Raw genomic sequence first — 13,805 nt, 5'->3', positions numbered from 1 at the left:
TGAGGACCTGAATATCACTGACGCCTCATCCACAATAGGAATGGGTAAAATACTCAGTCGGTGGCAGCCATTGACCCTGAGGCGTAACCTGCCTCCTTGCATGCTTCACGCCTACCCAGTCTCACAATAACATCATCTTCCAGTGGAATTGCTGCAGTTTTTTCCACCACCTGGCTGAGCTATGGCAACTGTTAAACTTTACACCTGCTTTCTGCATTGCCCTCCAGCAAACCTGGTTCCTAGCAATGCGGACCTCTGCCCATCTTGGATATAGGGGATATTACAAGAACCGTAGCGACTATAATAGTGTGTCAGGTGGAGTTCGTGTCGCTATGTCCTGAACTCGGTATGCAGTGAACCTGTGCCCCTTCAAACCCCTCTTGAAGCTGTGGCTGTAAGGTTAAGGAATACGCAGGAAATACCTGTCTGCAACAAGTATCTTCCTCCAGAGGGTGCAGTACCCCTGAATGCATTGGCTGCACTGATCCATCAACTCCCTAAACCTCTCCTACTTTTGGAAGATTTTAACACCCGTAACCCCTTGTGGAATGGCACTGTGGTTACTGGTCGAGGTAGAGATGTCGAAACTTTCCCGTCTCAGCTTGGCATCTGGCTCTTAAATACTGGGCCCCCCACACATTTCAGTATTTTTCATGGCACTTACTCGGCAATTGATTTATACCTCTTCAGGCCAGGATTTCTCCTGTCTGTCCACTGGAGAGCCCACGATGATTTGTGTGGTAGTGACCACATTCCCATCTTCCTCTCACTCCCCCAGCACCATTCCCCCAGAAGTATTCACCTCTACTGTCTCCATTGAATCTCCCCAACATGGTACCATCAATGTGGTAGTTGAGGAGTTCACTAGAACAAACGTTTCTGAGGAGGAAACCACGTTATTTAGGTTTCCCCTGGCGAAAGTCAGTACCTTGGTGGTCGCCGGAAGTCACCGAGGCCGAGCACCGGCGAGCTCTACAGCAACATAAGCAGCACCCTTCTGAGGAGCACCTAATAGCTTTTAACCGTCTCCGTGTATGCGCTCACCAGCTCATGAAAAGATGGAAACAGGAGTGTCGGGTGCCATATGTCACCTTCCCATATCTGGACAAAGATCAGACGTGTTAGTGGGTACCAGACCCTGACAGATATTACTGGCATTAACATCAATGGTGTGTTATCTACCAACACAAACCCAATTGCTGAGCACTGTGCTCGAGCTTCCACGTCAGAAAATTATCCCCCAGCATTTCACACCCTCAGACAGTGGATGGAAAAGAAAGCCCTGTCGTTCACTGAACATCATAGTGAACCCCATAAACCCATTTACAGAGTGGGAGCTCCTCAGCGTCCTTGCACATTGCTCTGACACAGCTCCTGGGCCAGATTGGATCCACGGTCAGATGATTAAACATCTCTCGTCCGTCTTAAAGCAACATCGCATCATCTTCTTCAACCAGATCTGGTGCGATGGGGTTTTTCCATTGCAATGGCGGGATAGCCCCATCGTCCCAGTGCTCAACCGCGCTCGATGTCGATAGCTATTGGCCCATCAGCCTCACCAACTTTTGTTATAAGCTGTTAGGACATATGGTAAGTTGGCATTTGTGTCGGGTCTTGGAGTCACGTGGCCTATTGGTCCATGCCAGGGCGGTTTCTGCCAGGGTCCCTCTACCATTGATAATTTACTTTCCCTAGAGTCTGCCATCCAAACAGCCTTTTCCCAGACTCCAACACCTGCTAGCCATCTTTTTGTACTTACGAAAAGCTTCCAACACAACCTGGTGACATCATATCCTTGCCACATTATATGAGGGGTGTCTCTGTGGCCTACTCCCGACTTTTATCCAAAATTTCCTATCGCTCCATACTTTCTGTGTCCAAGTTGGTGTCTCCCATAGTTCCTTCCGTATCCAGGAGAATGGCATCCCGCAGGTCTGTGTATTCAGTGTACCTCTGTTTTTAGTGGCCAATAACGCTGTAGCAGCAGCTGTCGGGCTGTCAGTCTCACCTTCTCTGTATGCAGACGACTTCTGCATTTTGTACTGCTCCTTCAGTACTGATTTTGCCGAGCGGTGCCTATAGGGAGCCATCCGTAAGGCACAGCCCTGGGCTCTAGCCAACAGCTTCCAGTTCTCAGCAGCAAACTCGTGTGTCGTGCACTTCTGTCGGCGTGTCGTACTGTTCATCTGGAACTAGAACTATACCCTAATGACAATCCTCTCACTGTAGTGGAGACATATCGATTCTTAGAATTGGTTTTCGAAGCCTGATTGATGTGTCTTCCTCATCTTCGACAGATGAAGTGTAAGTACTGGCATCACCTCAATGCCCTCCACTACCTGAGCAACAACTGGGGTGCAGATAGCTCTAAGCCGATGCAGCTCTACGGAGCCCTTGTTCAATCCCGCCTTGACTATGGGAGTGTGGTTTATGGTTCTGCGGTGCCTTCAGCATGGCGTTTACTCGACCCAGTGCACCACTGTGGCGTTTGACTGGCAACAGGAGCTATTAGGAAGAGTCCGGTGACCAGTGTCGTGCAGGATACCGGAGTCCCTCCATTGAAGGTCAAGTGTGCACAAGTGATCACCAGTTACGTTGCACACATTTATAGTTCTTCTGAGCATCCGAATTAGCATCTCCTTTTCCCATCCACGGCGCTTCATCTCGTGCGTCAGAGTCACAGGTCATTGCTTGAAGATTGTGGTTTGTGTCCGATCTCTTCTGTCTGAAGTCGAGTGCTTGCGTTTACCACCTATACTCGAGGTCCACTCACATACAGCTCCGTGGTGTAAACCTAGGCCGAAGCTTCACATGGCCCTAAGGACTCAATTAACCACACAGCTCTCTGCTGTCACTTCTTGATTCTTGTAGTGGTAATGTTGGCTTCGTGTGTGTTCGTGGAGGACATATTGAACAGCACTCCTTGCCAGAGGGCTGCAGTGTTTTCACTGCATATCTGGGAGCCATTTCTCATGCTCTTGAGCCCATCCATTCTTGCCCAGGCAAGTCATTTCTTTTCTGTACTAACTCCTTGAGCAGCCTACAAGCTATCAACCAGTGCGGGGCTCTCACAGGAACTCTGTGGTTCTCTGCCAGCTCCGCATTGGCCATACGTGGCTAACACATAGCTACCTCCTCTGTCGCGAGGACCCACCTCAGTGTCACTGTGGCACTAATAAGACTGCCTCTGTCCGGTGGACCTTTAACCTTCCCAGCACCCTACCTTCGGTTTTGAGTGACACTGCCTCAACAGCAGATTTAGTTTGTACGTTTTATTCATGAGAGGGTTTATTATCCCATCTAAGGATGAGTGTTTAGCCTTCTCTCTGAGATTGCCACCCTCCCCCCATTTTAAATCTGTCGCACCTTCTTTACATTTGTTTTGGCTTGGTGGTAGTCTTTTGCTACATGTGTTCATCTCGCCTTGGCTTTTTGAGGTGGACATTTTAATGTGTTGCAGAGTGGCTGGATCATCCTCTTTTATTATTGTGATCAGCCAGCCCAGACCATATTCTCTGTTTTAATTCCTTCTTCTACTTTCCTTGTTGTGTATGTTTTCTCCATGTTTTGTTCATTCCATTAGTGTTCTTTTTAGGTGTGGTGTTAGGTTTTTTGTACCTCTAGCCTTGCTTGCATCAGGAAAAGGGACTGATGACAATGTAGTTTGGCCCCTTCACCCCAAACCAACCATCCGATTTCTTGGCTGCCGCTGATTTAAAGCATCTTGCTCATACTTGCACCTCTTTGACGTTTTGCCCAGATCTGATTGAATGTTTGTGCAGCTCTCTCTCTCTCTCTCTCTCTCTCTCTCTCTCTCTCTCTCTCTCTGTCTTTGTCAAGTTGCTACTGTTAATATTTTCTGCCAAGTCATTAATGTACAACATGAACGACAAGAGTCACAATACACTGGTGAAGGGCAGAGCTTAAGTCATTTTTTCATCTGTTAATGATATTGCACTTCAAGGTAATGGTGGCAGCATTCCTACAAAGAAATCCTCAATCCAGACACTTTTTTTTTTTTTCTTAAGCCTCGGATTGTACTTTTCACTAACAAACATTGTGATGTATTGACTCAGCTCTTCCTCATTTAGGCAGATAGGTTGTGAATAACATGAATATTTTGCATCAGCTGATTTTAATGACTTATTTGGTATTTAGTATTGCATTACTGTTACCTTGTTATTGAAATGAGTGTTACAGTTTATTTTATTGTCCTTCATTGCATTGGAGTAAGTGGAATTGCAATTTAACTTGATTGCAGATAAGCCAAACGAAGTCGTGATAACATGGAGCACAATGGAAAAGACAGCAGATTCCTTTGTGGAATTCGGTCTGACCCTTCCAGGTTTGGAGCTCCAGCATGGTAACATGACTTACTTTGAAGAGTGTGGAAAAGAAGGCTGCAGATCACAATACATTCACCGTGTCAGATTGTCTAATCTGACATATGGTGCAAGTTACAGTGAGTAAGACTTTTGATATAGATCATTAACACTGACCATTTAGAAGGGTGAAAAAACTGAAAAATGTTAGAATATTTTGGATTTGCTGCATTAGATATTAATTGTAGCCACCTTTCTGTTTATATACAACTAGTGAATCTGGCAATGTTTCACAATTGCTAAGTATATATAAGAATTGGAGGTTATATACCTTCCACCTTTTGTCATTGTCCATATATAATGAATTCCTTCCACCTACTGTCTTTGTCCAGCTTCCCCCTGTGTTTGTCTACCACCTCCTCCCCTCCCCCCCCCCCCCCCCCTATTTCTGTCAATCTCCCTGCACCTGTCTCTGACGTTGAGCCTAGTTTATTATTATTATTGCAAATATTGATTAAGTATTGAAGTCACTTAAAATGAATGAGTAAATTTGTTCAAGTCACTGGTATACACGGTAGGAGACACAGCTTTCCAGTTCCTGGATCTCTGAGGACAGTAATTTCGATAAAAGTACTTCACGTATTTTTAATTTGTGAATGGGTAGGGTTACAAAGTTCCAGATTCTTCAGTTTCCGTAGCAGCACTCTAATCATAAGCAAATACGCCACCCACCAGGGGGGCTCACTGTCCTTTTGTGGGTATGTGCATGGCGAGTACAGAACCCCAAACTATTGCAGCATTCCTTCTTTCCCGGGTTGTATTCCCTTTCCCTTCATCACCTTTCCTGCCTTGGCTCCTTCCCCTCTCCCTCTGTTGGTGTCCTTGCTTTTGTAGACCCCGCTATCCTCCTGGTTATGTTGGCTTTGCGATTTGGTTTCGTTGAGTAATTACCTCATCATTTAGGCATTCGCTGGCCCCCCTCTGTGGTTTGACCTCCACTGCTAAATATCTATTCCGTAGTGTGAGCCATTTAGGGAAGAGCACCTTACCTAGTGTCTCCGGCATGTGCCCTCCTAGTTCCTTTTATCTTTTCCTTCACGTCATTGTCAGATGCTAGGGTACATAGCCAGCACTGTAGCCAGCCCATGTGTTGGGGTCACTGTGTACCCTTTTGGTTGAGCCCCCTGAAAACACCAGGATCACACTTCTGATACCTGAGCTGTGATCTCATCATGTAAGCCTAGGGGTGGTTGCTTGTCATCCTGGAACATCAGAACTCCCAGCAATGGCCACCGTGCCAGACTGCCCTTGCTGTGGCTGGGTGGCGTCTGTGGGGAAAGCCCCTAATCGAGGTGGGTAGTATCAGGGCGAGTGCGATGCAAATGAAACGCATACGGGTCCACAACTCTGGACGTTCTTCTATGGCCGTCTCCATGAATGGAAATGAATCATCTAGTTTGCACCAGGACTGATGGGAATAGTTTCACCAATATCAAACCTTTATTTTTTGTGGAACGCATTGAAGACAAGTTGAGTGAAGTGGACACTCTGAGCAAGATGCGGTTGCATTCGTCCTCGTTCAAAACTGCTTCAGCTGCCCAGTCTGCGGCCCTTTGTGCCTGTGACCATCTTGGCACAATTCCTGTGTCCATTACCTCCCCAATCCCCTCCACTAGTCTTTGAATATGGTTAAAGGTCTAATTTTTCACAGGGACCTCATTTTTCAAACTGATGAGGAACTTAGGGACAATCTAGGGCGGCGGGATGTTCACTTTGTTCGGCATGTTCAGAAGGGCCTGAAGGACAATTGCATTGATACTAGTGTCTTTATCCTAGTCTTTGAAGGGTATACCCTCCCTGAGAAGGTCAAAAATATTGTTTATTGATGTGAAATAAAGCTGTACATCCCACCACCTATGCGATGTTTTAAGTGCTTACGTTTTGGACACACGTCTTCCCACTGTTCACAGACCACTATCTGTAGTTACTGTGGATGTCCACTCCATCAGGGGTGTTCCTGTGTTCCCCCTCCTGTGTCTGTTAATTGTCAGGGCAATCATTCTCCACATTCACCGGATTGCCCAGGTTATAAGAAGGAAAAGAAGATACCGGAGTATAAGTCCCTTGATCGTCTAACCTACATTGAGGCACGTAAGAAGTGTGCACGTCTTCATCCTGTGTCCGTGATGTCTAGCCATGCTTTAGTTAAATCTTCACCCCTTTCTCCCCCTTCCTTACCCCCCCCCCCCCACCCTCCCCAGCTGGAGAACTGTCCCACATCTTCGGCGTCTCTCCCAAACGACGACAACGAGAACCACAGTCTGTGGGCCCCCAGGTCACCCGCTCTGTTTCTGTTCCAGATCTTGCTGCAGTTGGCTCCTTTTTCCTACACAGCCCTTCTCGATCTCAAACAAAAAAGATGTTCCGGGACAAAGAGCCTCTGCTGTCGCCAGAGGTCCCGTCCCCACCTTTGCAATATGATTCTGACCTGCTGTTCATGGATGTCACCCCCTCCTTGCCGATGACGGATGGTGACCTGGTGGCATGACTGGCTTTAGCCTGTTCACCGCCCCCCCCCCCCCCCCCCATTTGAATCATCGTTCTGTGGTTATCTAATGGAATTGTAATGGATATTACCATCACCTTCTGGAGTTGAAATCCCTTATTTCATTTTACTCTGCAGCTTGTGTGTTTCTACAGGAATCTCAGTTTACTGATGTTCACTCACTGACCCTCCATGGGTTCAGTGTTTTCTGTCGAAATCTGCTCACCCCCCTGTGGGCGGGCCTCTGGTGGTGTTTGTATGTTGGCCTGTACAGACGTTGTTAGCACGTGGATTCCTCTTCAAACTACATTGGAAGCGGTTGCTGTTAGGTTCCACCTGGACTCTGAGGTCTCGCTTTTCAAACTTTATCTCCCTACTGACATCTCTCTTAAACCTGCTGCCTTCACTGTCATTCAGCAGCTTCTTCCTCTATTCCTCCTCCTCGGGGATTTCAATGCTCATCGTCCCTTGTGGGGCAGTGCATTTCCATCTAGTCGGGGTCTTCTCATAGACCAGTTTCTTGCAGACCATGACTTGTGCGCCTTCTTAATGATGGCTCCCCTACTCGTTTCGGTGCCGGTCATGGTACCTTTTCTGCCACTGATCTTTCTCTTTCTTCTCTCTCCCTCCTCCCTTCATTACACTGGTCACCACACAACGCCCTTTGTGATAGTGACCATTTCTCGTTGACTCGCTCCCTTCCTGCTCCCCGATGGACAGGTTACCTTGTTGGTCTTTACAACATGCAGATTGGCCTCTATATACTGCACAAGTAATGGTGGTGTGTTTCTTCCCTCGGTTCTGCTGTCCCTATGTCACAGGTATGGGCTATACTTCACTCTCCCGAAAGTTGCCCTTGGCAGTCTACCCTCCCGGGCCTTCACCTCCCGGATCGCCTTTGCACAGACCCAGTGATTCTTGCGGAACATCTTGCTACCCATTTTGCAACAGCATCAGCAGCAGCCTCCTACCTGGATGCTTTCCTTCACCAGAAACAGCGGGCTGAAGCTTCCACCTTACATTTTACCCCTTGTTAATCAGAATCTTACAATGAACCTTTTACTGAATGGGAACTTCTTTCTGCACTTTCTTCTTCTCGTGATTGGCCCAGACTCCATTCACAACCAATTCCTTAAATATTGTAGTGCTCCACAATGGCACCATCTTCTCCGGGTGCTTAACTGTATTTGGCTCCAGGGTGACTTCCTTCTCAATGGGCGGTTACCATTGTGGTTCCTGACCTTAAGCCTGGTATGTTGAAAGCTATTCGCCAATTAGTCTGGCAAATGTTGTTTGCAAGTTACTTCGACGGATGGTAGCCCGTCGGCTCAATTGGGTCCTCGAATCTCAAGAGATATTGCCCCCTTACCAGTGTGGCTTCCGAGAGGGATGGTCTCTGCTCAATCATTTACTTTGATTGGAATCCGCAGTTCGGCAGGCTTTTTCCCAGCACCACCATTTGGTTTCAGTATTTTTCGACCTCCGCAAGGTGTATGGCACGACTTGGCATCATCACATCTTACTTACACTGCCTGAGTGCAGTCTTGAGAGCCCACTCCCGATTTTTATCCGCCAGTTCCTGTTCCATCAGTCATTCAGGGTTCGGGTTGGTACTGTTTTTAGTTCTCCATGGACCCTGGAGAATGGCATCCCACAGGGTTCCATATTCAGTGTACTTCTTTTCCTCACTGCTATAGATGGACTTGTAGCATCTGTCGGTCCCCTGTTCTGCATGTGGATGATTTCTGCATTTGGGTTAGTTAGTTCCTCTTCGATGGCCTCTGCAGAACAGCAGCTCCAGACGTGCCTCTGCATGGACCCTCTCACACGAGTTTCAATGCTCTGCTTTAAAATCGCGGGTGGTCAACTTCTGTTGCTATACTACGGTCCACCTTGATCCGGACCTCTACGTCGATGCACGACAATTACCTGTGTTCCCACAGTTTCGTTTCCTGGGTCTACTTTTTACAAGAAGTGCACTTGGCTGCATCGTATCATACTTCTGAAGATAGAATGTTTCTGTAAACTCAATGTCATTCGCTTCCTTGCCCACACCTCTTGGGGTGCGGACCACTCCACCCTTCTCCATAGTTATCGGGCTTTAGTGCTGTCTAGCTTGGACTATGGTTGTCAAGTTTATGGTTCGGCTGCTCCTTCCACATTGCGGTTCCTGGATTTGGTCCACTATCGTGGTATCCGTTTGGCCATCGGTGCCTTTCATACTAGCCCTGTTGATAGTCTCCTGGTTGAAGCTGGGACCCCCCCCCCCACCCCTTCCCTTTCTGTTCGGCGGTCCCAGCTTATGGTTCCTTGTGCAATTGCTGTCCATTCCTCTCCCACTCATCTTTCCTATTCTATTCTTTTCCCAAACCGTGGACGTCGCCCACCTGATGCCCGCCCTCAGGCGGGGTTATCAGTTGGGCTCCGCCTTGTGTCTCTTCGCCCTTGTTTTCAGCTTCCTTTTTTGTATTGTCTCCCACATTCACTCCCCAACAGCCCCCCTTGGTTAGTTCCTCGGCCCACCATCCGGATGGACCTCTGCCGAGGTTCGAAAGATTCTGTTCCCCCTAAGGTGTTCCATTGTTTTTTTCCGCTGACTTTTATGGGAGTTTCGGGATGCTGTTGTTTTTTACACCAATGGCGCTAAATCTGCTGATCATGTGGGATATGCCTTCACATCCTCTGTTGGCACAGAAAATCATCTCCTGCAACTACCTGTGGGGTGTTTACTGTGAAATTGATGGCAATTTCCTAAGCCATTACCTTTATTAACAGTCCCAATTCCTCCGCGTTTCGCTATGTACGGACTCGAGGAGTGGCCTTAATGCTATTGACCACTGTTTCTCCCGCGATTCCTTGGTCTCGGCCATCCATGACCGTCTCACTGATCTTCATCGTGCTGCTTGTTCCACCTATGGGTCCCTGGCCATGTGGATATCCCAGGTAATGAGCCGGCTGATTGTTTGTCTGGGGGAGCAGTCACTTAACCCCCATCTCTGTAACCCCTCCTGCAGCAGATTTATGACTTCACATCAAATCCCACTTCGCACAGTCGTGGGCCAACTCTTGGGAGGCTACCTCCCTGTCTCTTATACTTCGTGCAATTAAGACACCTGTCCTGTGGCGTTCTTCCTTCCACCTCTTGCGAAAGGACTCGACCACCCTGTCATCTCCACATCAGCCATACCGTGCTGACCAATGGTTTTCTTTTGCGTAATGTGCCACCCCCATTTTGTGGTTATGGAGCCTTCCAGACAGTAGCCCACATTTTGGTAGAATGCCCCCTTCTTTTGCTTCTGCGTACTAAGTACAGACTTCCCCACACTTTACCTTTAATATTGACAGACGATTCGTGGATGGTTGAATTGGTTCTCAGTTTCCTCCATGAAAGTGGCTTTTATTTTCAGTTCTATGGTTTTTAATCTCCCTCTGTAGTAGCGGCAAAGTGGTGAGGGTTGGGCAGTGTCTTACTGTTAGCTGTGTTTGGAGATTCCTGACTCCACTTCCTGGCCAAGATCCTCTTTCCTCTCCCTTTTACTCTGTTTTTATCACCTTTTAGACGTGGTTAGCCTCCTTTTACAATATGCACTTTCACATTCTAGCGGTTGGATGCTTTTAAATAGGTCATGTTGCCTGTACTGCAACAGAGGTGGGATATTTCCTGCCTGTAGCATAGCTTTTGGGTTGGACAGTTGCTGACTTCCCTCCTTTTGTTTTCACCATCGACAACACAACTGCACTTGTACATTTTTTAGCATTTTACTTTTTATCATTATGACTCTTCTGAGATTTAAATCCATCTGAATGGACCACCTTTGATACAATGGACTGATGACCATGCTGTTTGGTCCCTTAGACCCCAGTCACCCAACCAAATAAGCCATAAATACAACTTTCCTGCTTTGTGTCAAAGCAATTGTAAGGAGTAATACAAAATGGCTTCATGTTGTGTAAACAAGTTTTGTTTGAAAATGTACTGGGTGGTCAGAAACAGTTTTAGGGCATTAAAGGGTAGATTGTGATGAGAAATAAATGTTAAGAAAAGTATTTGACACATTTTGCTGTTTCTGGATTGAGTAGCATCGAAATTAGCTAATCAGGCCTCTGTGCGCACATATTCGAGCAGCCCATTAGAGACTGTGTTACCAAACGTGCTTTTCATTAGGTTTTCTAAAACCGAACAAGAGCAATACAAAAATTGAACACTGAGAATTGTGCCTAAACCAAAGGCTGAGCAGCCCCTTGCATTATCATCTTTGATCTGAGAACTATCAATTGTGTATATGGCAGCCCACTTGAATCTGCACACTCAGCAGCCTGGTTAGCTAACTTCAGTGCTAATTAACTCTGAAGTGGTGCATAGTATTGAAGTTTTTTCTTAGTAGGTATTTCTCAAACTGCTGCTTCAAGACCTGTATAAGCTTCTCGGACTGTATCTGAACCCCAAGTATGTAAGGAGATAGAATATTCTGGGAGAAACAGTTGTCTGATGCTTTACTTCTCCTCAGATCATTGTTGAAACTGACTACAGAAAAAAAATTGAACCTGCATATTTGCACGGCACAGCTTTCTCAATTTCAAATTTTTCAATAAATTTAGATAAATGTTATTAATTGATGTCAAGGAAAATATAGATTGCTACTTACCATATACATGTTGAGCTGCTGACAGGCACAGTTAAAGGACACTTATTTATTAGTTTTTGGCCTTAGCATGTCAGAAAAAGACACATACTGACATTCATTCACACAATCAAGCGTACCTCAAGCACTCATGGCTGCAGTCATCTTAGGTAATCAAAGACATGGCATAGTATTTGTTTCAGTTGTTCCAGCCTTAGTCCCTTCTCAGAACCTCTCCTCTGAATCCATTTCCCACCTTGCCTCTGACACCCTGCACACTCATCTTCTATATGCTTCCCAAAATCTTTGATTACCTATCATCAAGCCCTAAAATGAGAGACATTGTACCAGAGATCCTTCCCACCCCATGTAAACTGGTGTTCTGTCACCCACCTGACCTCCAGGACATCATAGTTTATTCCTATGCCACTCCCCTTGCCACAAGGATCATATCACTGTGGCAGATTCAGGTGCAAGACATGAATAATCCACCCACGCAGTACTTCCTATTCCAATCCTGTCTCAGGCTTATCCTAATCCATGAGAGGCTGTGAAAGCTGCCATGTCTACTGCAATCATTGCACAGTTTTTTATTTTGGTATGGATACCATCTGGATGGATGCCCACTGCAAAACTGTGGAAAAAATCAAAGTAGACCACCCTTTGGCATAACATGCATATGAAATGCTCTATTTCAATTGCTGCTTTATTACTCAAGCTATCCGGATCCTCCCCTTCACCATCTGCTTTTCCAAACAACACAGATGGACGTTATCCTTAAAGCACATTCTGCACTCCCAAAATTAACCCGCCTCAACCTACGGCAACATTTGTCCCCACTCCTTCCAGCCAATAGTCCACTTCCTCTGTTCTCTCACCTCCTCCCCATTCTCATCTTCCACCCTCTTTGTTTGCAGCTCTTTGCCAGTGCTTGACTGACTTTGACTTCGGCCATTTGCCTCAATTCTGCCCAGGTCTTGCCAACTCTTTTTACTTCCCCTTGCACTGTCCTCTTCCATGTGCCCCTATGTCTTCCTCTCTTCCTTGTTCCCAGGGGATTTCATTCCGATGTTATTGTTTTTGTTGTTGTTGTTGTTGTTGTTGTTCCCCCTTGATGGATCCATCTGGTTTTCTCCATGTGTGCCCCAACCACCCCCACTTCCTCTCTTGTATCTGGTCTTCTATCCTTTTTTGTTATTTGACGGAGCTCCCATTACATATTTTTTCTGGCCACCAGATATTCATAATGTGTTGGAGACATCTATTTATGAAGCTTTGACACTGGCTTTTTATCTTTTTATCCATTTTACAGATTTCACTGGTACAAATAAGGACAGCCTACACACTTGTATTAAAAATACAGATTTTTGTTTTGTAACTGATATTTCTATTTTTCCATATTGGATACAATTGTACGAAGGCAGCATTTGCGTGTGTAAAACTGCTTTTCACATAATCTCTAGCTCCGCCATCTTCCTACCATCAGTATACTACCCAGATACAGGAATGAGTTGACAGTCTCCACCCGTGCCCGCTGCGGGTCCAGGGCAAGAATAGGCCAGAGGTATTCCTGCCTGTCGTAAGGGACGACTAAAAGGAGTCCCTCCCCTTCAAGAGGGAAAGTTTGTGCCTGCACCCGGAAACGGACGGTTCAGCGACTTACATTTTTGGTCATTTTGGTTTTTTGCTTATTCTGGTTTCTTCCTTTCTTTGTCCTTCTCCCTCTCTCAATGTATTCCTTACTTTTTACCTTGCCACCTTCTCCTTGTCTTCTTGTCCACCCTATGGTCTCCACCTCAGTGTTAAAGACAGTCTGTCCTTTCTTTTCCTCTCTCCCCTTTTTTTCCTATTCTTCTTTCCTCCCTGTGTGTGCCTGAAGGCCGACCCACGCATTCGCACGCATAGCCGGTGATGGGGTAAAGCATAATTCCCCACCCTGGGTAGACAAGTGGGGCCCATGCGTACCCCCTGGTAAAGGCCAGGCCCGGGGAGGGGTGATTTGCCCGAGCTGACACCTTCCGACCATGCCGATTAGTCCTTCCATCTGTTTCTCAGGAGGTGTGACCTGAGGAGTAAACATTCACCTAACGCGGGAGCACCCTCCGAGAGGGTCCCCACAAGAAAGGAACACGCCATCGGAGACGCTGGCAATCGTGGGGGATTCATCCACAATGGATTTTTCTTCTTCTTCTCTCTCGACTTCTGCCCAAATACGGAAACTTGACCAGCCAATAGTGACAAAAGTCCTACCACTTGCCCCAAAGTTCCTCGTAGTTTCTAGATCTGAGGATGGAAAGGGCGTAGATGCCATAGCCA

At 46.6% G+C, this 13,805-nt stretch overlaps 1 protein-coding gene across 1 annotated transcript in view; it reads left to right on the top strand.

Moving 5' to 3' along the window:
- Positions 1-13,805, top strand: part of LOC126291937 (acid phosphatase type 7-like) — a 123,218-nt gene that overhangs the window by 30,589 nt on the left and 78,824 nt on the right. The window contains exon 3 of the mRNA XM_049985660.1: positions 4,262-4,462. Coding sequence (XP_049841617.1) covers positions 4,262-4,462 — 201 coding nt within the window. The remainder of the gene's footprint in view (positions 1-4,261; positions 4,463-13,805) is intronic.

Source organism: Schistocerca gregaria, chromosome 9 (genome assembly GCF_023897955.1).
Source record: "Schistocerca gregaria isolate iqSchGreg1 chromosome 9, iqSchGreg1.2, whole genome shotgun sequence".
Lineage (NCBI taxonomy): Eukaryota > Metazoa > Arthropoda > Insecta > Orthoptera > Acrididae > Schistocerca > Schistocerca gregaria.
Note: the sequence above shows the minus strand (reverse complement) of the source record. Positions and strands in the feature narration are given on the sequence as shown.